This window comes from Manis javanica, chromosome 9 (assembly GCF_040802235.1).
Source record: "Manis javanica isolate MJ-LG chromosome 9, MJ_LKY, whole genome shotgun sequence".
Lineage (NCBI taxonomy): Eukaryota > Metazoa > Chordata > Mammalia > Pholidota > Manidae > Manis > Manis javanica.
The window spans coordinates 113,744,244-113,766,524 of record NC_133164.1 but is presented as its reverse complement, the minus strand read 5'-3'; the positions used below and the strand labels follow the sequence as shown (position 1 = coordinate 113,766,524).

The following is a 22,281-nucleotide window of genomic DNA, read 5'->3' as shown; positions in this document are numbered from 1 at the left end:
TCCTCTGAGGACTTGCTGAAAACTCCCTCTCTTCTGCGCCCCAAGATGCCAAGGGTCATCAGCCTTAATTACTAATGGCAGTGTGGCCAAGCCGAGTGTGTTGGGATGCGGGTAAGGCTGCCACTTTTTTTTTAAACAAATAGGCGTGTATGTCTAGGGTCTGGGCCTGGGATGGGTTACAGAGGGGGGCTCAAGAGGAAGCAGAGGTTGCTCCCAGCAAGCATCCCCCCTGATGAGGTGTACCTATCTCCACAGTGTGCAAAATTCAAAGTTGCTCCGAACAAACCCTCCCTGTTGAAGAAAAACAGCTGGGAAATGGTTTTGCTGTTTGCTGGTGTTTGGTGGGCCGAACAAGGAGCATTGGGCCTTCCATTCTTCTCTGCCTCAAGAGGTCGTCTTCCAAGCTCAGTAGACAGAGGTCCAGTGCCCACCTCCGGATCCTGGCGCTCAGTGCCCAGCACCCCTGGAAGAGGCTCGGTCTTCTGCAGAGCTCCCGAGGGCGGGAGCCGCAGCATTTCTGGAGCCCCACCGCCGGGGGTGAGGCCCATGTGGGGCTTCAGAGGGGCAGCCCGTGGGGGGTGGGCCCTTCTCTGTCTTGTTTCACTAGAGGTGGGAAGTCAGTGTGGTTTCTTAGGAAGTCACGACAGAAACGTTTAAAAGCCACTGTGGACAGAAGACCTTGCTGCGGCACGGGCTCTCAGTAACCACACCTCATGACTAGGGTGTGCAGAGAACCCCCAACTTGGGGTTGGCCAGTTTGCGAGCTCAGGCGGGGGCGCATCCGCCCCGACACTGCACCCTTGGTCCTGTAGGGTACGGTTACTTCATCAGGTGGGCAGCCTGCACTGCCCTGGGCCCAGCCAGGTGCTGCTGCACAGAGCAGATGCCCAGCTTACTCAGTTACTCATGCAGGGCCTCGGCAGTACGGAAGGGGAACCAGGAACCTCTATCTTTGGAGATCTAGCAGGAAAAAACAGCCAGTCACTCGGCAGAGTGACAGTGCGACAGTTTGGATTCCGCCTGGAAGCAGCACCCCGTGAACTCTGGGGCCATTTCTGCCTGCCGATGCTCAGGCCAGACTGACATGAAGAAGAAAGGCCGTGTGTCTGGGCCCATCGGTGTGCTTGACCTCCCCTGCCCACGGGCCCTTCTTCCCCCAACGTGCACATCCCCTAGTAGATGTGCCGGTGACAGAGAAGGAGCCAGGCCCAGGCCCAACACCTGAGCCCCCAGGAATATCATGAGATTTAAATCTGGAAAGCAAGAAGACTCATACAAATGTTTACATGAGAATCTATGCAAATTATATGCAGCATTGTAATATGCCTAATGAAGTTTCTAGGAATAAAATCCTCATAGTTTTACCTGTGAGAGATGGTGGTTTCAGCTCCTAAGGAAAAAGTGTGGCTAATTATGCTGAGAGTAGTAGGCAGGGATGTAACACACATCTCAATGAGCTATTTTTAACCTACTGAAATGCTCTAGGAAAAGGAATATTCAGTGAGTTCTTAAGACGTATTCTAGACTATACAACAATGGGTTACAGAGGGGGGCTCTGTGTGCATAATTTATTCCTGGGTTATGGGGCAATTTCGATTAAGTGAAACTGATTTAAGAACTTCCAAATGCTAAATGTGTAGCAGTTTTCTTAAAGACTCAGAAAAGCAAACGACCTATAAAAATGAGTTCACCGAAGTCAACACCTGGAAGTAGCAACATTTGGGAAAATTATCTTGAGGTTGCCATTTCAACTTTTTTCAATAGATTAGTAATTAGGGGGAAGTACAGTTTATTGGAGTAAGACCTAAGAAACTGTCATGACCAGAAAGTACTTGAAATTTCAGTTTGGAGCCAGTTTTACTTCCACGCCTTTAGAAAAAGAGGAATGACGATGGGAGTAGTTCTCGTCATAAGCAGATGGAAGGAAATTCTCCCAAGTGTTCTGCTGTTTCACCTTTGAACTGGCTAGAACACTGTGTTTCCGACTTGGAAAAAAATGAAGGGACGAAGAAAGTGGAGCCTGACAAAGCAGGCTTGCTTACGGCCCCTGAATTCAGGCCAGGGGCAGTAAGCTTTCTGCACCACACAGATGAGAGAATCAGAGGCGGCCTTGGGGACCTCCTTGCCCTGTTCCTCCTGTCAGATGTCCAGCCCCAAGGCAGGGGACAATATGCAGAGCCTGCAGCCCACCTTCCTGCTGGCTCACACCTCAAGAGCCCAGGATGTCAGCACGGCCACCACCCCTTCGGTGTGTTGAGTGAATGAGCGTGGTGAGGCTGGCGGGTGGGCCGTGGCTGTGCAGCAGCACTTTATCACCAGCCCAAAGCTTTGGCTCCATGTAGTTCCTTCTTCCATCTGCTAATCAGGGCAGTGGATCTGCCAAACTAAGTCTGACCTTGGTTGCAATTTTAGTTTGGGGCTGGGGGAAATAATTTTAGAGTCATCTTTCAAATACATAGCAATAGAAATCAGGTCATGACAGATGGATGACAACAGGGAAAAGGTTTGAATGGATGGGGGATGTAAGAAAAATGAATTCCATGGCAAGGAATGAGAAAAGCCAGTTTTTCTCTACTATGACCTCATCTCTTCCTACCGTAACAATTCCAACAGCTGTTTCTCTAAGAGTTTTTAAGTTTTTGGCTGTTCCCAATGATTTTCTACCTGACCACCCTCAGTTCTTCATTTACAGTAACAGTACTTCCACCTACATAAGGCTTTACTATCTCCAGATTGCTGCAAATACATTACCTAGTTCAATCACTGGGGATGTGGGTAGGGCAGATATTACAGCCCCTGCACTTAACAGAAATTCTGTCTCCTGACTTGTCAGGGCAAATTCAAAAATGCCTTTCTCTGAGTGCCCACCTGGGAGTGAACACGGTCAAATGATTAAATCGGAGTTGCTCTTCTTCTCTGGGGGGCTGCTCAAAAACTGGCTCTCAGAAGTTGTCTTAGAGGAGCTAAAGCAGATTATGGCTTTTTACTTACTGACTTTTCACCATGCGGTATGGGGCCCAGATGGATGTTGGAGTTTGACTTCCTCTCTCCCCATCAACACTAAGACTGGTAACACGTCCTGGTATGGCTGCACGTCAGTTTCCTGTAGAAAGCAGTGCCCATCACACGAGCCGGTAGGCCGTCGTCGGCAATTACAAAGCCAGCCCCACAGGCGCGATGCTAAGTGTTTAATGCAGCTTCTCTTCCTCCTTTTTAGTGCTGGGAGTACTTTCTGTCACATGTCTAGGAAAATAATGAGTAACTTAAACTTTGTTTCTTCTGGAAGAACAGAGGAAGGATAAAGAATGAGTTAAGTCCATTTCCACCCGAAATCTAATCTCACCAGCAGGTGGTGCTGTGACAAAAGCAATCAGGAGAAACCGGGTCAGACAGGGTGCCTGGGCACCAGACACTGGTCCTGGTGCCCTCCTCAGAGCCATATTCCATGCCACATGTGGTGGCATGTGGCTGATCCCACACCAACTTGTAGAGTCCTCAGTTGGGAACTAGGAGTCTTAGCAAGGCTGCGAGGCTGGTCAGGGCTTCCCCAGCCCTTTCACCACTCCAGGAGCCTTCCTGGCAGGAAGGAGGAAGGGTGGCAGGGTGGTGTCCTCTCTCACACTTGCCTCCAGAGATGCCATGGCTTTGGGAATCCTCAAATATTAAACACTTTGCAGTTTTTAGAAGCAGTTCTACATATATTATTAGATGCTGATGAGCTGAAGTGAAAAGAAACCCCCCCCTTAACTGAGTGGCTCGTGTGCAAGAGCAAGGAGACCTATTCACGCATCTCCACCTCTTCGGTCACTTGACGTGTGCTCATCTGCTGCCGTCTTTCCATCCACATGCCTATCTTCCCCAAGCTCCCACAGGGCAAAGTTTTGTCCTTGATCTCCAGAGTGCCTTATTTAGCATGTGCTCAATGTGACTTAATAGCGAACGAGCGCTGGCTGAACTGGAAAACAGCAACACCAAGCTCTTCTCACACATCAGCACAGAAGGTGGGAAATCAGGGTAAGTCTCCCCATGGACTTGCCAGTCCCAGGGGCTGCCCTGGCACCAGCGGCCACTGTGGGACCCACCAAGGGATCCTCAACTTGCTGCTACCTCCGTTGACCACACTCAGGGTAGCACGTGCTGGCTCCTTGGGAAGTGAGCTGAGTGGGAGACAGGTCCACATGGACGGGCAGCAGGTGAGCCCTCCCATGGTGACTGAAGGGCCAGGGAAGTCACACAAGCAGCCCAGGTTTCTGTAGCAAATAAGGCACTGGTGTGAAAACCCAGGGCCTTCCAATCTGCTCCCATCCACCTGGGGCAGGGTGAAGACTGAGGTGAGGGGGCTGGGCACAGGGTTAAATTAACATGTTTTTGCTTCCTGTCCAGAGCAGAGAGCTCCGTCTGAGCGTGGGCAGTCCAGTCCCTTGGTCACTAGGTCCCTCACGAGCTGAGATGAGCTCACTCTTCTTCCACGGCCTTAGTTGTTTTCAAAGGGCGTGGTGTACAAGTAGCCTGACATGGAAAGTAGTACGGACATTACTGAGACAAGGGCGGCCCCCTGAGCTGGCCACACAGCAAAGGGATGGACAGCCCATCACCAAGTCTACAGATTAAGAAATACCAACTGTCCTGTCACTGAACTAGCCAGGTTCCACTTGAGGGCAGACCTGAAGGAAGACAGGTCTACCTGGGAAGCTGGTCCACCTGAGACCGGGAGACCAACAGTATCTTCAACAAGAGTTCCAAAGATGCAGGTGGGGAGGAGGGGGTGGTGCTACAGTTTGTAAATGGGGCCATTAAGCAAGGATTTCCTAGTGGGCCCCACAGCACTGACATTATTTCTGCTAGTGGTGGAGACTGAGGCAACCAGCTCCTGATTTTTATGTTCAAATAAAGGTCTGTTAACCTGTTCATGTGACTAAAGGACCCCTGCGAGAATTGGAAATGAACTTGGCTTTGTGAGAGACGTTTCCCAGGGACCACCTCAGTGCAGCCTCTATCTAGTCCCCTTTTATCATCTCCTCTAAATAACAAGAAACAAAAAGGCTGTAAGGTCAGCTGCTTATATTGTTGCTGATTTCATAGGGCTGACTTCACTTCCTCATTCAACGTAGGTTCATCTGTTGGTGTTTTCCCTTAAAAAAAAAAGTCAGTTAGAAATATCTGATAACCCCCAAATTAATCCATCCATGCCAAACCCAAGCTGGGTGTTATCATCTGGCAAGACATATTCGGCTCCTGAGACAAAAGCAGACGGGTCCAATACTTATAAATTTTATATTTATTATAACAAAAATTATGACATGTTCATTTGTGCATTCTGCTTTCATAGAACTCTTGGTACGTAAAGTGTCTGATGGAGCTCTGTACGGTCATGCTGACAGCGGCAGCCGGGAAGGACACCGTTAAAAAGTGTCTGCAAAAGTCGAGAGGCTGGGTGGGGAAGAAAAAGGGTTCAGAGGCCCCGTGGGAGCAGGTTTGTTTCCAGAGGCCTAAGATCCACTTTATACAAACAGAAATGCTCTTAGCTGCTCAGCCTCATCGTGAAATAGACTGAAGGCGGGTTATGAGGTGGCGGGAAGGCTCACACAGGGAGGAAGAGAAGTCAGTGGTTCGGGCTGTGCCCTTGTGCGGAATCTACAAATCACCTGAAGCGTCACTATACAACACTGAGCTATATACAATAGAAATTTCTCAATCAACTGTTCTCTCAGAGAAAATTAGTGAATCCCAGTGACGTACGTCACCTGACAGAGTAAAGCAACTCCTAGGAGTTAGTCTCCATATTCTACAAATGTCTATCATTTTCAAGACAAAAAAAAAATACCTTTTCCCCCAAAGAAATACAGAATTACAATATTATTAAATCATTGAGCTCTGGCAACCTGCCCTGCCTTCCAAACAAACAACAAAAAATCCATTTTAAAAAATATTACATTAACTGTTTCTCTGTAATATATTAAACCTTTTGTTCTTTGTCTTTATACATCTGATATGTTAGGGGAAGGAGTTAACAAATTTAAATCATATTGGTAAAGCACTAGAAGAAAAGTGGTAATTATTTTAAAAATGACCAACAAAAGGAATCTACAGACTGGCTGCAAAGACAGGGCTCGGCGTGGGGGAAGCCCTGGTTCAGCGCGAGCCGAGCCGGGAGCCCCTGCGGCTCAGCCTTGCTCGGCTGGTCTGCCCGCCAGCACCCCAGCGGTCACAGCGGCGTGTCGCAGCAGTCCGGCGGCGGCGCCCCCGGGCCCTGCCGCTGCTGGTGGTGGTGCTTCATGATCTCTCTGACCTCCTCCTCCAGCTCGGGGGGGATGATGAACTGGTCGTCGGGATCCGGCTGCGTCGGGGCGGCAAAATAGCCTCCGGCCTTTCGGAGGGGTGCGTCAGCCGCCACCTCTATCACATTGTGGCTCCTCTCCTGCGGCGCCACGGAGCCGTTAGCCCTCCGGCGCCCGATGGTCCCCAGGGCGGCCAAGTCCACCCTCCTGGGCAGCCCCGGCTCGTCCTCGTTGGCGCTGATGACAATGCCCTCGTCGCTGGCCTCCGCCGGCACCTGGAGCAGATGCTGCCGCTTCTCCCTGGCCCGGCTGCAGTGAATGTCGACCTCCACCTCCACCCGGCTGCCGTTGGTGAAGACGCCCTCGATGGGTTCCTCGTCATCGCTGTCCAGGCCGTTGTCAGAGAAGGCGCTGGAGAAGGTGGCGCTGGACAGCTGGCGCTGGAAGGAGCTGGCCAGGCCGACCGGGTGGAGCATGCAGCGCTGCTCGCTGGGGTAGGCGGGGCTGTTCTCATTCAGGAGGCCAGACGGGGGCTCGTCCGAAGCCGTGGACCCCACCTCGCTGCTCATCTCGGAGGTGGAGAGCTCACTGCTGATCTCGGAGGCCATGCCGCTGCTGGAGGACGGCCCGCCCAGGCCGTCGGCCGGCCGGTCCTTGAGCACCATGCTGACGGAGGGAGGGAAGATGCCCGGGCTGGGCGGCGGCCCGGCTCCACCTGCGCCGAGCTCGCAGCAGCAGAAGCTGTCCTCGGTGACGCTGAGCTGCACCACCACGGCGCTGACGCTGTCGTGGCAGCCGTAGCTCTGGGCCAGCGTGCACAGCTTCTTGGCGGCGGCCAGGGCGTCGGGCACGTTGCGCACGGCCCCCACCGCCTCCTCGATGGACAGGCTGTCCCACAAGCCCTTATTGCCCAGGATGAAGAACTCGTCCTGGGGCGTCAAGGGCACGGACTGCACGTGGGGGCGAGGAACCACACTGGGGTGGAGGAAGGTGTAGCCCAGGATGCGCGTGGACTCGGTCACTCCATTCACCTTGCCATCCTGGAAGAGGAGTTTCCAGACACATTAACAGGCAGTGTGTGTGGCAAGCGTGCAGCTTCCTGGCAGCCTCCCACCCGAGGCCGGGGGAGTCTGTCTGGGCCACTCAAAGGGAAGGGCTCACTCTCTGGTGAGTGGTTAATGTCCACCTGTCATCACAAACTTGGGGCAGGAACCTGACATCAGGAGCAGAAGGGACAAAGACAAAGTACTTCACCTTTTCCCTTTGGGCTCATGTTCACACGTTAACAAGACCCATTCACCTCGAAGCCAACCACCCTCTAGCCGGACACAGCCGCGTGGTCGATTGGCTTCCCCTGTAACCCGCAGGAGGGCATGAGCTTTTCTGGAATAAGCCGGTCCTGAGCAGACACACGAGGCAGAGACGGTGTGAGATAATGCCCCAAATGTAACTCCCAACGGTGCATGGACCACAGGAGCGGTGGTGTCTGAGGTCCAGAAGGGGGCAGAGAGACACTATTTTCAAGTTAAGGTTAAGAACATAAATGGTGGTGAAGTCCTGGTTGACTAGCTGGGTAAGAATGATGTGTTTGGAGAGGTAGAGCTAAGGGAGGAAGTGCCGATTCCCATCATTTCCTTGAACTGGTTTTCCTGGTGGCGAATGGAGAAGTTGGTCTCTGGGTTTTTTGGGTTCATGACATTTAAATCACAAGCCAAAGTTTCAGACCATTCACCAGACCCCTTTACTCGGCAGCTAGAGGGGAGGCAGGAAGACAACCTGGGCACCTGCTTGGTTCTCTCTTCACATTTAAGGTTCTAAGGTCTGTAACATGCCTCTACATGCTGCTATTTTTAACATCTTTTCCAGAGAAGGCTCTATTATGACAAGGGCAATTTGTAGTGGGTGACTAGGGTAACAGGTATGAGGTAACAGAGATGGCCTCACCATGCCCCTCAAAGGAAGTGTTTCATCCAGAGAATGCCATTCCCCTTTCAACCCCGCCAACCCCGCCCACCTTCCCTTATCTGGGAGTGCCTTCCCAAGCTCTGCACACAATCTGGAGCAGCCAGCATTCTTAGAACCACAGTTACTAAAAATATTCTTAGAAGTAAAATTACTTAGAAGCAAAATTACTAATTGTGCTTCAAACACAATTTATAACTCCCTTAATCCTGCTAATTAATTCTTCCCCAAAGTGTAGAATTCAGCAGAAATTTCCCTTGTAGTTCTGCCCAAACCTTCACAGATCTCTCCCCATCAGAAACAATGGTTGCACACACGTGTGTGCATGTTTTGGGGATGTGCCTCCAAGTAGAGAAGAGAAAAGCCAAAGGGGGTTGAATATTCAGCAATGCAGACAAAAGTGAGGATGAGGAAGGGCAGAGAAAACAAGAGAAAAATTCAAAGCACCAAGTGTGATGCCTTTATATAGTAGAAACTGTTAGCCTTCATATCATGCAATGTTGAATGCTTGCTTCAATACATTATGTCCCACCTTAGACTGTCTTTGCTCCCTAACAGTGTCTGCTGTCCATTTTAATCCCCTCTGCTCCCGGAATAGGCAAGGAACTAAAAATTGACACAGAGACTCACAGGGGGTCCTGAGTCTCTCAGCCATAGGGCCCTTAACAAAGCCTATCTGGAATCACAGTCTTTTTCTTTACTGAACTGCACGTTCACTACTGTCTGCCTAGGCTTTACATGGTTCTGTGGGTTCTACTAATATAAGACTGGACACCTCCTGTGGGCAGATGTCTGCGGTTGCATGTCTGCATCCCCTTTTCATTTCTCAGGCCCACAGGTGGTCAACGTCATATGATGAGTTAGGGAGCAGGGCAGAGCCCCTAGAGACTGTGTTGAAGTGGCACTGTGATGAATCTGCTTAGAGGCAGACTTCCTCCAGGGTTTCTCAACAGTGGCATGATGACATTTTGGGCCAAATAATTCTTTGTGGAGGGTGCCATCCTGTTCTCTGGAGGATATTAGCAAAACCTGCCTCTGCCTACTACAAGCCAAAAGCACTCTCTGTACCAGCTGTGACAACAGAAATGTCTCCAGATGTTGCTATATGTCCCATGTGGGGCAAAATCACCCTGGTTGAAAACCACTCGCTGCCTTACTTATTAGTCAAATGAAATGACACGTGAACCAAACTAACAACTACTTACATTTACCCCGATACACTAGCCTTTTGAGACAGATCAGATGCATTACTCTTCCCAGTTTACAGATGAGGAAACTGAGGCTTGGAGGTTTAAAGGTCATAGCATGCAAGCAGCAGAGCTAGGATACCAGTACCTGCAGGATTCCAGGGGTGGGGCCCTCAACCATCTGCAAGAGCCTCTGCAGAGTGAGAAGCACATGAGGGGATGTCATGAGCCTTTAGCACAGCCCTGACACACAGGCCATCGATAAATGGTTTATTATTCTGCGCACTATCATGTCCTCATATTTATCATACAAAGAATTTACACTGCGACACTATGGATTTGGAATTTGAACTGTGAACCGATTTCAAAGACCTTTCTTTAAGGAAAATGCTCCCTGGCAGGTTTCTGCCAGAGCCCTGGCCCTGTCCTCCCGCCATCTGAGGACAACCACCCTCCCCTCACCTCAGTGATGATGGCCTTGTGCCGTTTAACTCTCTTCAGTTCTTCTTCACAGCTCATGACACAGGATCTGGACAGAAGCAATGGCTTCCCATTCCGACAGAGAACCGCTTGGCACTTGCCCACATTCGCAGAGGTCAAGGTGAAGGATCCTCCTGGGTCCACAGAGTCATGCTTGATATGGCAAAGGACAGCAGCACCTCCGAGTTTCTGCCCAGCAGTTCCAAGTTTCCTAGAATCCAAAGAGAAGGGGTAAAAACCCAGACATATCCCATCATGTGTCAGTTTTGCTAATTCAACAGGAAGACTGTACCAGTGGCCAGGGCGAGGAGGAAAACAGAATCTGGGCGTTCCATTCAGCCTCTTTCACCAAAGCAGGCACAGCAACTTCTCCGAGGAAAAGGGCCCATGTAATCTGACACACACACCTGCACACAGAGAGATGTCTGCTCACAACTGGGGCGAAGTGACACTGCAAGCCCCAGGAGCCAGTGTGGGTAAGGGAGCCCTGGCCTGCTGCATCCGGCCTGCTGCTCCCCTCTCCCCACACGCCAGAGACTACAGGCACATGACCACTCCTCTCCGTCCCCCTCTCTAAACCCCTCTGGGGAAAATTTATGGCATGTAAGGCATTTAGAATAATGACTGTACACATTAAGGGCTCACTAAAAACTAGCTATTCTCAGTATCCAATACAATTGTACATGTCCATCGAGAATGTGAAAGACAGAGATGAGTCTATAGCAAAGAACCTCACGGGGCTGGCCTCTACCCAGCTCTTAAAGGAGAACTACTCATGACTTAGGTAACTTAAAAGGCTGCTCCAAACCTGCATTCTTTAGCAGATACTTTTCCTACCCTGTTACAAAGATACTTTCTCTCAAGGGAGAGAAAAAGGACAGAAAGAGAGAAGATTGTCATTGTCCCCATGACCTTTGGAGCACTCTGCACTTCCCGGCCCCATATGAGCCACTGTTTGCTGTGCAGTATTAATAGGCAGGCAATTCCTTTACAACCTTCAAGGCCATAGAGTGACAAAAGAACATTCAATCCTTTGAAAGAGGGAATGCTTAATAACATTCAGCTCTAGGAGTTACAAACAACATTCCACAACTTCTACAGTGACAAAAACTCTAGGCACTGGCCTAGATTCTGCCAGTAACATTATCTTGAACATTTAATAAGGAGGAAAAAACAATATATGAAGAATGATTTAACTCCTGGCCTGAAATTTAACCATTTCAAGTTCACAAAGGCATGCATTATGTTGAGCAAACTGAGATAGAAACAGTCCTCAGGCTCATGGGATCCAGGGGCAGGTGGAAGTGTGTTGTGAATAATCCAGTGAAGCTCTGGAATCATGACAGGCTGTGAGATGCAGTTCTAAGAGAAACTAAATTCCTGTCATTGACTTGGCCTCCTACAAACGCTGCCTGAACATCAGTAGTGTCTCAAGTGGAACACAGTCCATACCTGATGCTTGGGCAAAACCAAATTGCCTGAATGATCTTGAAAACCCATATTCAACAACAGTGCTTTGAGATTATTGGGCACTTATTTTTCTAACCAGAGGGCAAACACTCAAAGAAGAGCAAGAAAACATAGCAGGGACTGTAAGGTTTACCTTTGCATAACAATGAATGTATTGACCATGTATTCTTCTTCATTTTTTGTTTTCTGAAGCTCCTCGGCCAAAATGTCGCTCATAGTACACTGGAGAAGGTAGGGCACCTCCACGTTACGGTCTCCATCGAATACACCATAGAGGGCCTCCCGGTTATCACAGAAGTTATTCACCGACAGGGCTGCGACACATAATCTACAAAGCAAGAATGTGCTAAGTCTACTCCCACTCCTTTCTTCATGCCTGGGCCAATTCTATTTTTATTCAGCTATGCCTAGCTCAGGTCACACTTTCCTGCACGCCCTCTGACAGATTAAGCTGATTATCAGCTAACTTATATCAACCAATTTCTGTAGGCAAAGAATGATTAACACATTTATACTTCATACATGGCTTCCCCCACCCTTATCTTCTTCTAATTTTACTTATTTATCTAATTCGCAGTAAGAGTTTTTAATGAATTTCTTAAGAATTTGATCCTCCGCTCTGCATTCTTTCTTCCCCCTCTCTCTTTTTAAGTTGGAATATAATTACTATACAATATTATCCCGGTTTCAGATGTATTTTATTTTTAAATGGCAGTGAAAGAAAGAATAAGAGGCAGAGGAAATAATACAAGATTACGAGTCCATATATCCACATTCATTCACAAAGTATTTATTAAGGAGAACTTCTACAATGGGCAGAAAAGTAGTAACACCTAAAAAAACCAGAAAAAATATGAAAAATCAGAAAAGTATATAAAAACATGAAAAGTCTCAAATAACTCTTAAAAAAGCAGAAAAAGAGAGAAACAACAGTATTCACAAACTGGACAATAAGAAATGCAGGTCAGAGAACAAGCCTGACGCCTGCCTAGTTAACTGCCTGGAAAACACTTTGGTCTGCAGCACAAAGAGGAGAATGAGCTTCAAATAAAAAACTCATTACCTATTTAATGTTTCTAATCTCCACAAGGGGAGTTAAATAAAGTACAGTGCTTTTGTATAAATATTTAGTATAACTCTTAAATTCATTGTTACTTTTACTGATTTCATGACTCCCCTTAACCAAATATGTTATTTTTACTGTAAATGCTCGATTTATAAAGATGTTGATTATCTCCAAAAAAAAAAAAAAAGCATCCTTCCACCTTAGGAAACTAGAAAAATAAGAGCAAAACAAACCCAAAGCAAGCAGAAAGGAAGTAATAAAAGTAAGAGGAGTCAATAAAACAGAAAACAGAAAAACAGCAGAGAAAAATTAATTAAACCAAAAGCTGGTTCTTTGAGAATATCAATAAAATTAATAAACCTCAAACCAAGTTGATCAGAATAAAAAGACATGATACAAATTACCAGTATCAGGAATGAGAGAGGGGAGAGACATCACAACAGATCCTACAGACATTAGAAGGATAAGAATGGAATATTATGAACAAAATTATGCCAGTAAATTTGGAAACTAGACGAAATGGATTCCTTGAAAGGCACAAATTACCAAAGTTCATTCAAGAAGAAAGAGATAATCTTATATTAAAGAAATTGTATGTTTAGTTAAAAACCATAAAAAATTTTAGGCCTAGATACCTTTACTGGAATATATTCTACCAAAGGGAGATATTTAAAGAAGAAATGGTATCAATTCTGTACAAACTCTTCCACAAAATGTGAACATTACCTGATAAAACCAGACAAAGACATCACAAGAAAACAACAGGCTAATATCCATTATAAATATAGATATGTTCAATGAATCACCAGGAAATTGAACCCAGTAGCATATAAAAAGGATAATGTATCATAACCATCTGGAATTTATCCTGGGAATGCAAAGCTGATTCACTGTTTTAAAATCAATGTAGTTTATCATATTAACAAAGTAAGGAAGAAAAATCTGATCACCTCAATTGATACAGAAAGAGCTTATGACAAAATCTGATACCCATTATAAAAACTCTTAGCAAATTATGATTAGAAGGTAGTTTTCATAACTTGATTGACGGGTATCCACAAAAATGCCTTCAGCTAAAGGCACACTGTGAAAGAACACATTCTCACCAAAGAAGATATATGGATGGATGATAAATAAGATTGTGAAAAGACAATCAACATCATTAATCATTAGGGAAATGCAAATTAAAATCATAATGAGGTACTGCTATTAGAATGGCCTAAATCACCATCACTACCACCATCTGATGACAGCATGTACTGCTAAGGACGTGGAGCAGCAGGAACTCTAACAACTTGCTGCTGGGAACACAGAATTGTACAGCCACTTTGGGAAACGTTCAGCAGTTTCTTATAAAATTAAATGTATGTTTATCATATGACCCAGCAATCCTACTCCAGGTATTTACCTAAGAGAATGAACACATATGTTCAAAAACATGTATGTAACAGTTCATAGCATTTTTATTTGTATTTGCTAAAAACTTGAAACAATCTAAATCATTTATCTTTCAAATGGTGAATGGATAAATCACAATACACTCATGCAATGAAGTAATACTCAGCAGTAAAAAGGAACAGACTACTAACACATGCAGCATCATAAATGAATCTAAAATGCACCATGCTGAGTGACAGAGGTGGACTGAGAATTGACGTTCCAGAAAAGGCAAAACAAATGGAATAAAACACAAGTCTGGAGTTGCCAGCAGTTGGAGATAGGGAGAACTAACAACAGAGGGGCATGGCAGTGCTGTAGGAGTGATGGAACCGCTCTATAACTTCACTGGTAGTGGTTAAATAGTGATATTCTTTCATCATCTTTAGCTGCAGATCTGCACACTAAAAAGGATGAATTTTACTGAATATAAATCATACCTTCTTACTGTATATAAACTCATTAAAAGAAAAAAATTACCAAGTACCTGATATATACCACAGCTAAACAAGAGATATGAACCTGAAAAGATAATCCCTGCTCCTAAGGAGTTTGGGGATAAATAACAATAGTGATAAGCACTATCATTAACAATAATAGTAGCTAACACTTAAACAGGGTTTATTATATAGCAAGACTTGTTCTAAGTGCTTCACATATGTAACTGAGGGGATCCTTACAACCACCCTGTGAAGACAAGTAGTATTTTTAGGGCCATTTTATAGATGAGGAAATTAAGCCAAAGAAAGGTTAAGTAACTGCAGAAGGTCACAGAGCAAGTAAGTTTAGAGCCCAGATTCAAAGCCAAGCGGTCTGCCTCTTATCTCAGTACTCTGAAATTCTTGCCTTCATTTATTAAGAAAAAAAAGTCATGCCAAATGATACAGTAACCGGTGGCAAAGTAAAATTTAATACTACAATATTAAATCACCTTATAATTCTATCTTTATTCCTGCTAGTCAGAATGGGGGTGATGTAAAAAAAAAGAAAAGGACATAATGTGTTTTTTAAAAGTACAGTAGTGATTCTTCTTTTCCACTATAGCTTCCTGTTTGTTTTTTAGTCTGAGGAAGAACCGAAATTATCCAGCTGTAGCTCCTGCTTGGGTTTCCCCAAAGGATCAGAAATGAGCGGAGATGGAGGCAGCACTGCACCACTTGGGGAAGGAGAGATGGTACAGAAATCTACAGAGACCTGCAGGCAGGGATAAGCACAGTTCTCTCCTCCATCAAGATGTCAAGATGTAGATGAAAGACCAGTTGATCTACAAATCAAGAAGAGAACACTTGAGAAACTTCTGCTGGCAAAACCAAACAAGCAAGGGAAAATCAAGTGAGGGCCAGGGGTGGCATAGATTTCTGAGATGCTGGAACATTCTATTTTTTTATCTAGGTGGTAGTTTGCAGATGGTTGGACCATTCACAGAGTTAGTCATATGCCTATCATCTGTGTACTTTTCCATACCCATTTCGTACTTCAACATAACAGACATTTTTAAAAAAGTAATTGTGGAAGGGGGAACTATGCAGAAAAACCAAACCAGATCTAATTGGTCATTTTCTTCATTAATATATGAGTAGATAATAAATTTTAATATCCAGAGATGATGAAAAACCAATCTTGGGTTCCATGTCTTTGTTCTGGAATTAGAAAGCAGTTTCACATACTGGTGGTTTTAAGACATAAGGTCTTTATGCTAAAAACTGATTGATCTCTAGAAAGGAACTTTGCCCCAAAGAATGTACTAATTTCTCACCATCTCCCCAAAATACAGTGATATACAGTGCAAAGGACATAGAATGAGTGCAACAACCAGGAACGGGGGTGACCGGTTATTCTGCCTTCACTTGGCAAATGGAATGGAGGTGTTGAAACGGGGGCCTACTTCTTCTCTAAATGGCACAATGCCAAATCACACCCTTAGGGAAAGAGGAAAGAGGAAAGATTAGATCCAGAACTTGAGTTGATTCTGTTTTCTATCCTAAAAGAAAAGTAGTCAGCATGGCAACTGCCATGCCACCCTTTATTTTCCACAAAGAGTATTCAGCTAGCCAGCGGTTCTCGATCCTGGATGCGTATCAGAATCCTCTGGGGAGATTTTTCAAATGTCCTGGTTCAATAAGCCTACGTTGGAGAATTTTTTAAAAGTTCCTCTCCTGACTGATTCTAATGTGCACCCAGCGTTGAATACTAATGCTAGCTATTATTTAAGTCCATCCTCCACTTTCTGTTCTTCCTCTATTCTCAATATTTTGTTCTTATACCTTAGCTAATTAAATTATGACTTTTAATTATAGGATTCTTTATATTTCTATTACTAATTATTAGCACCTCTTCATAAAAAACAAGCAAGTCTGAAGAGCTTGATTAGAATTCTCAGGAAAATCAACATTTGCATCTAAGACAGAGAAGGTTGATGAAAATAGGGAAGAAAAACAGATAGACAAGTCCTGGTAGCAAGAAAAGCAGTTGACATTACAGGGAATGGACATCACACTCCTGCAAGCTGATGTAGATTGTGAAAAATAGCTCCACAGAACCAGTGACTGGTCAATAATATCAGTGAGCTCAAATATGGGAACTGAAGCTACTTCTCCTTTAATATTATCCCTTTTTTGCTTGGAAAACAGGCTTCAGAGAAGATAAAGGGGCTTTCAAAAGAGCAGGGATGCATTTCAATACTTATGCCTTCTCCAAACACTGGCCTCTCACATAGATATAATGTGTCAGTTACACTGTATCCTAGCAACAGCTCTCACAAAGACAGAGTATGTAATGCCAAGCAGGGCCTAGCTCAATGTTCAAACATTAAGTCATGAGGGGGCCTCACTTTGGGGAAACATGCTCAATTAAATATGAGGAAAGTGTGCACTAGTGGGGTTTTCTTCTGAGGACTAGAGGCAGTTCTCACTCCGAAGTTTCACACACTTACTTGTTTTTCACCCCTGAAGCTTCGGTGTAGCCATGGCTCCATACAGCCGAGGCTCCAGATGTGTCTCCTGCAGACGGCTGATCGATCTTGAAACAGCGGATGTTACTAACAAGAGAAATGGAGGGGACAGGAATCATTAAAATCAGATGTGCAAATTTCTACCTTTATCTGAGAAATGAAAACACCCACTAAGCACTCTGTACTTAACCATTTCTTACTGTGTTCAATGTATCTACAATATTCATCAGCAACAAGGACTAGCTACTCATCATAATGAAAATACAAGGGCATATATACAGAGCATGAAAGTTAGTTTTTATCAGCTTCACACTGCAATTATTAGAGACTTCCACACACCTCACTTTGGTGGCCACTTTCTCCTGGGAAAGAGGACAGCTCTCAGCCGTGGCATGAGAAAAGAAAACTTAACTAGTAAGTTGGTTATGTTCTTGTAAGCACAACACAGAGATTTGAGAAGAATGAAACTTAAGACACAATCATATTGTTTAGATGATGTGAGAGAATTTGGCAACATTCATCCTCAAATCCAATTTCTGTCCATATTACTCCTTCAAATATTTCACAAATATTACTGAGGACACCATCCCCTGGAGCTTCCAATTCTTTCCTTGCTTGCACAGCCATCCATGCTAAGACTCATGTCACGTAATTATACAAAGTTAAGTGAGGGGAACATCTGTGAATTACATCTTATCTTATGAGACAAGTTCTTATCTTGCCCTAGCTCCCATATGCTGTAACTGGTCCAACAGGACAGGACCCAAGACAGAAATATGAAAAGGGTAAATGCAGATGGAGTTTATTCAAAACCAACCTACTAGAAAGCATTCAGTGCCCCTAACAGGAAGTCATGTAGATGGGCAGCAGGTTTTTAAAAAGGCTGGCTAACACATGGAGAAATAACGCTGCTTACTTGTAAACTGCCACTAGCCCCCGACCCCACTGACGCAATTATGTAAACAGAGAACAAGCTACATGTATAATCTCTCGACTTAAACAATACCTAAACACTTTTGTCATGACCTCAAGAATTTAAATGTGTTCGCATTCATTAACTCCAAAATACAACAGATACTGAATACCCTCCATAAGAGCCATTAAACTCTAAGAAGCAAATCAATATCTAACAGTATTCACTGTAATTCCAGAAATAGCTGGTGGCAACTTCTTTAAATTTAAGAATATTTTGCTAAAGGAAAGTTTCTACTTGAATTACCAGCAAACGTTCACTTTTCCCTTTACCCTAAAAAGTTAAAAATCACAAAAATCCTAGATGGTGCCAACAGAAAATCCTAAAATCAAATTAATACTTAATTTTACAGCATACAGCATCTTTTCAGAGTTTACAATCCTACAATAAAAGAGGGGCATTAAAATAGACAACAGGCCATTATTTGCTGTCCATGTTACCTGGTACCAAGTTTTACCCATGTAGCATCATCAGCAACGCAGTAGGTTCTGAGGCATACCTTACGGCTCTCACCGCATCTGTGACGCCTTTCTGAATTCTAGAGAAAATCTTAGGCTCATTTCTAAAGACATTTATTTATACTTTTTACAGAACGCACAGCCTTCAAAGAAGTAATTCCATTTCTCAGCTTGATTATTAAGGAAGAAAAATAACCCTTAAACGCCCCCATAATCCTTTCTAGAGAAGCAACAATTTCTCATTCTCTGCCTCGCTCACTACAGTGTGGGTGAGCAGCTGTCTGAAATGCTCTGAATGTTGACTCCTGTCCATCTTTAAGAAGTCTGAGAGAACCTGGGAGCAGGAGCTCAGTCACAGTAGAGCCACCATATGCACTATGCTGGTCCATGCAGAACGAATGCCAACCCTCTAAAAGGGCAGGTATTACATTAGATATGGAAACTCTCCCAAGTTATTAAGAAGCCATAACCTTTTAGATGTTAAACAGAAGGTAACACTTTTACCTAACAGGATTATGATTTCATTGTCTGTTCCTCATTTTAAAAAAAATCTGAGTGTGCCCTTGTGTTTCACTGTAGTAGCTCAAGCCACGTCAGTAACAACATAGGCTCTTTATGGAGAATTTAACAAATAGCTTTTTTTCTTAGCATATTTAACAGTGGGGTCATTCTATCTATGTGGCTTTGTATCTTTTTTCTAAGTACATCATGAACATTTCCCCATGTCTTTTTGTAGTCATCCTAAATGTAGAGATATCTTGATTATCTCTGTGCCTAAAATGAACACCATATTTCTGATCAGTTTAAATTTTTTAAATCTTATCATTTTTTTATTTTGATATCATTAATGTACAATTACTCAAACATTATGGTTACTAGACTCCCCCATTATCAAGTTCCCCCCACATACCCCATTACAGTCACTGTCCATCAGCATAGTAAGATGCTATAGAATCACTACTTGTCTTCTCTGTATATACTGCCTTTCCCATGTCCCCCCCTACATTATACGTGCTAATCGTAATGCCCCATTTTCCTCCTTATCTCTCCCCTCCCACCCATCCTCCCCAGTCCCTTTCCCTTTGGTAACTGTTAGTCCATTCTTGGGTTCTGTGAGTCTGCTGCTGTTTTGTTCCTTTAGTTTTTGCTTTGTTCTTATACTCCACAGATGAGTGAAATCATTTGGTGCTTGTCTTTCTTTGTCTGGCTTATTTCACTGAGCATAATACCCTCTAGCTCCATCCCTGTTGTTGCAAATGGTAGGATTTGTTTTCTTCTTATGGCTGAATAATATTCCATTGTGTATATGTACCACATCTTCTTTATCCATTCATCTACTGATGGACACTTAGGTTGCTTCCATTTCTTGGCTATTGTAAATAGTGCTGTGATAAACAATTGGAGTACATATGTCTTTTTCAAATAGTTTTAATTTTTTTTACCATTACTAAGTATGTGAGTATTTTTAAAAGCTTGATACATGTGGCCAATAGTTTTTAAGAAAAGTTATATCAATTTACAGCCCTCTGGTAGCACTCATTTAAGGGGGGAAAATGTTATCATTTAAATATTTTATTTAATATTTCCTTGATATACTAATTGGTTGAACATGATCTTTTCATGTAACTATTTGCACTTCTTTTAAATGTTAATGGTCTCCACTTCTTCTCTGTTTGAGTACTTTTCTTACTGGCTTATAAGAACATTTTCTATTACCAATATTAGTCCTTTTATTTTTCACATTTTTTGCAAGTGTTTCTTGTTAGCCATTTGCCTTTCAAATTTACTCTTGATATCTTCTGGAATAGATATTTAAAACATTTATGTATAAAAAGTATATATATAAATAGTAATAATTCTCATATCTATAAATATCAAAACTAATCTATCTATATATATATTAATTTCTCTTCTTGTGATTTTTCTCCCTTTTGGGCCTAAAAAGTCCTTTCCTAGTTTGTGAATATAGTCACATTATTTCTTCTTACTTTTAAAAATTATTTCACTTTATAGATTTAGCTCTTCAATTTAGGTGGGATTTGTTTTGGTGTGCAGTAAGAATTCAGCCTACATTTTTCTCCAAACAGCTACTTCCATGTATTCACACGTTTTGATATAATTATTTTTTACACAAAATTGTGTATTGTATTTGTAAAAATACTCAACAGTTACCTATAGAAAGATGAAGTATATTTTGGTAATCCACGCACTCTCAGTTTCGAGAAGTCCCTTAGAGAGTAAATGGGCCATATTCTTCATCTAATAAATGAGAAAACAGTTCTGGGCACACTGTTGGATTTGGCCAATGTTTCACATACTGATAAATAATGGAGAGAGCCTAGGTCCCCTGTGGCTTCCTAAGACACCCAGGCAATATTCTACAATTATATATTGAAATCAGTGTTTTCATTAAGTCCTCAAAATGTCAACAAACAGGCACTAAATAGGCCAATTCCACCTAGGAATCACCTTAAAGTGATTCTTGAATTCTGGTTTGCACTAAAGCTGAGGACAGTATTAATAAACCATTACCACTACTCTTCTTTTCAAAATCCTACTCCTTTTCATTTTTTTCTCAGATAACGGAAAATGACTCAAAGCAACAGATATTACAACAGGGTTCTGAGCATAGATGGCGTACACGCTAACTAATGTGTCAATGTTCAAGACTGTTACTTAAGATACATTGCAAAAATTCTGAAAAGTCATTGAAGTTTAAAGAATAAAGACCATCCATAATCCTATATGTCCATATAACCAATGCACACAGATTTATTTTGCAAAAAGTGGGATTACACTTTACAAATTTCTTTATAAATGTTCTTTTCACTTGCCATCATATGTTGAGATCTTTCAGGTTAGTAATGTAACTTTACATCATTGTTTTTAAGCTTATGTAATATTCAATTGTGAAGCATATTTATTTGCTTCTATTGATAGACATCTAGAGTTCTGTGGCAAACATTCTCAAAAAGACACCTTTCTTAATGAGGTTACCTTTAATGTTTTACATGGTGAACTTCAGTCTGTAATCCAAAATCAAATTTTTTATCAACATACAAAATTAGTTTCAGTGAACTTTTCCCAAAACAGGAAGAGAACTTAACATCTAATTGCCCCACACTCGCAGTTTTGTTCAGGTCACTTGGATTTTAGTTCCAAAGTGTTAATTTCCCCCACATTATGCATCTCTTTCAAAATTCTTTCATAATATTTGCATTAACTATCACGCCACATTATCAGCAACCAAGATGTGAATCTATGTGTTAGCTGTTTATTGCTCTCTCTCCCCTGTGTCTTTCTGTTTTCCTCTCTGTATTCATTATTCTCATTTTCTTTTTGTCTGGTACCTTCTCAAAAACTTTCTGAAAGGACAGATGAGTACCTATTTGAAGTATTTTTTGGCCGTCCATTTTGGCGAACCACAGACTCACAAATGACTTCAACTGTGTGCAGACACATCTAATAAGTCAATGGATGCTTCAAATTGTTTAATGTTTTCACTAAGCTATAAATCCGCTGTCAGTGAACACTGAGGAGGTGGTGGCACTTCACAAACCACTTACTTGAGCAGCTCCAGGGTTTTGTGATCAAGGGCAAGTCGAGGGTTTCCGGTGAGGTCTAGTTCTTGCAGCTTTGGAGGCAGGTTTTCTGGTAAAGTGACTTCGCTTAGCTCGTTACAGCTCAGGTCCACACACTGAAGGAACAAGTGGAGACAGGGAGGGTTAGCCTGGAGAAGCTGTCCGGGTGGTTCTCTGCCCCTCCTCATCGCAGAAGCATCAGTCTGGCCATTCACTACACTACACGGGCTAAATGCAGAAAAATAAATTTGTCTGCTGCTATGCTATAAACATTTAAGACATATTTTGCTAAATGCAGTTAACATTTTTAGTTTCTTTGAGCAAGAGAAAATCCATGCTCTTTATTCTCCCCATTTTTATCTTTTTAAGTTTTCCTCTCCATTAAAAAATGAAGCACTGACTGAAAAACCCTAAGTATAGTTTTTTCTTAATGCTTACA

General features: G+C 43.4%; 2 protein-coding genes across 2 annotated transcripts in view; both read right to left on the bottom strand.

Annotated features, from left to right (window-relative positions):
- Nucleotides 1-548, bottom strand: part of LOC108385223 (uncharacterized) — a 131,650-nt gene extending 131,102 nt beyond the window's left edge. Inside the window, exon 1 of the mRNA XM_073213293.1 lies at nt 287-548. Within this exon, the coding sequence (XP_073069394.1) occupies nt 287-548 (262 nt within the window). The remainder of the gene's footprint in view (nt 1-286) is intronic.
- A 4,712-nt stretch (nt 549-5,260) lies between these two features.
- The window catches only part of PHLPP1 (PH domain and leucine rich repeat protein phosphatase 1), a 198,348-nt gene continuing 181,327 nt past the window's right edge, over nt 5,261-22,281 (bottom strand). Inside the window, exons 13-17 of the mRNA XM_073213186.1 lie at nt 21,828-21,958; nt 16,813-16,917; nt 11,511-11,705; nt 9,890-10,118; nt 5,261-7,318 (exon numbers count right to left, since the gene is read on the bottom strand). Of these exons, the coding sequence (XP_073069287.1) occupies nt 6,206-7,318; nt 9,890-10,118; nt 11,511-11,705; nt 16,813-16,917; nt 21,828-21,958 (1,773 nt within the window). The 3' untranslated portion in view covers nt 5,261-6,205. The remainder of the gene's footprint in view (nt 7,319-9,889; nt 10,119-11,510; nt 11,706-16,812; nt 16,918-21,827; nt 21,959-22,281) is intronic.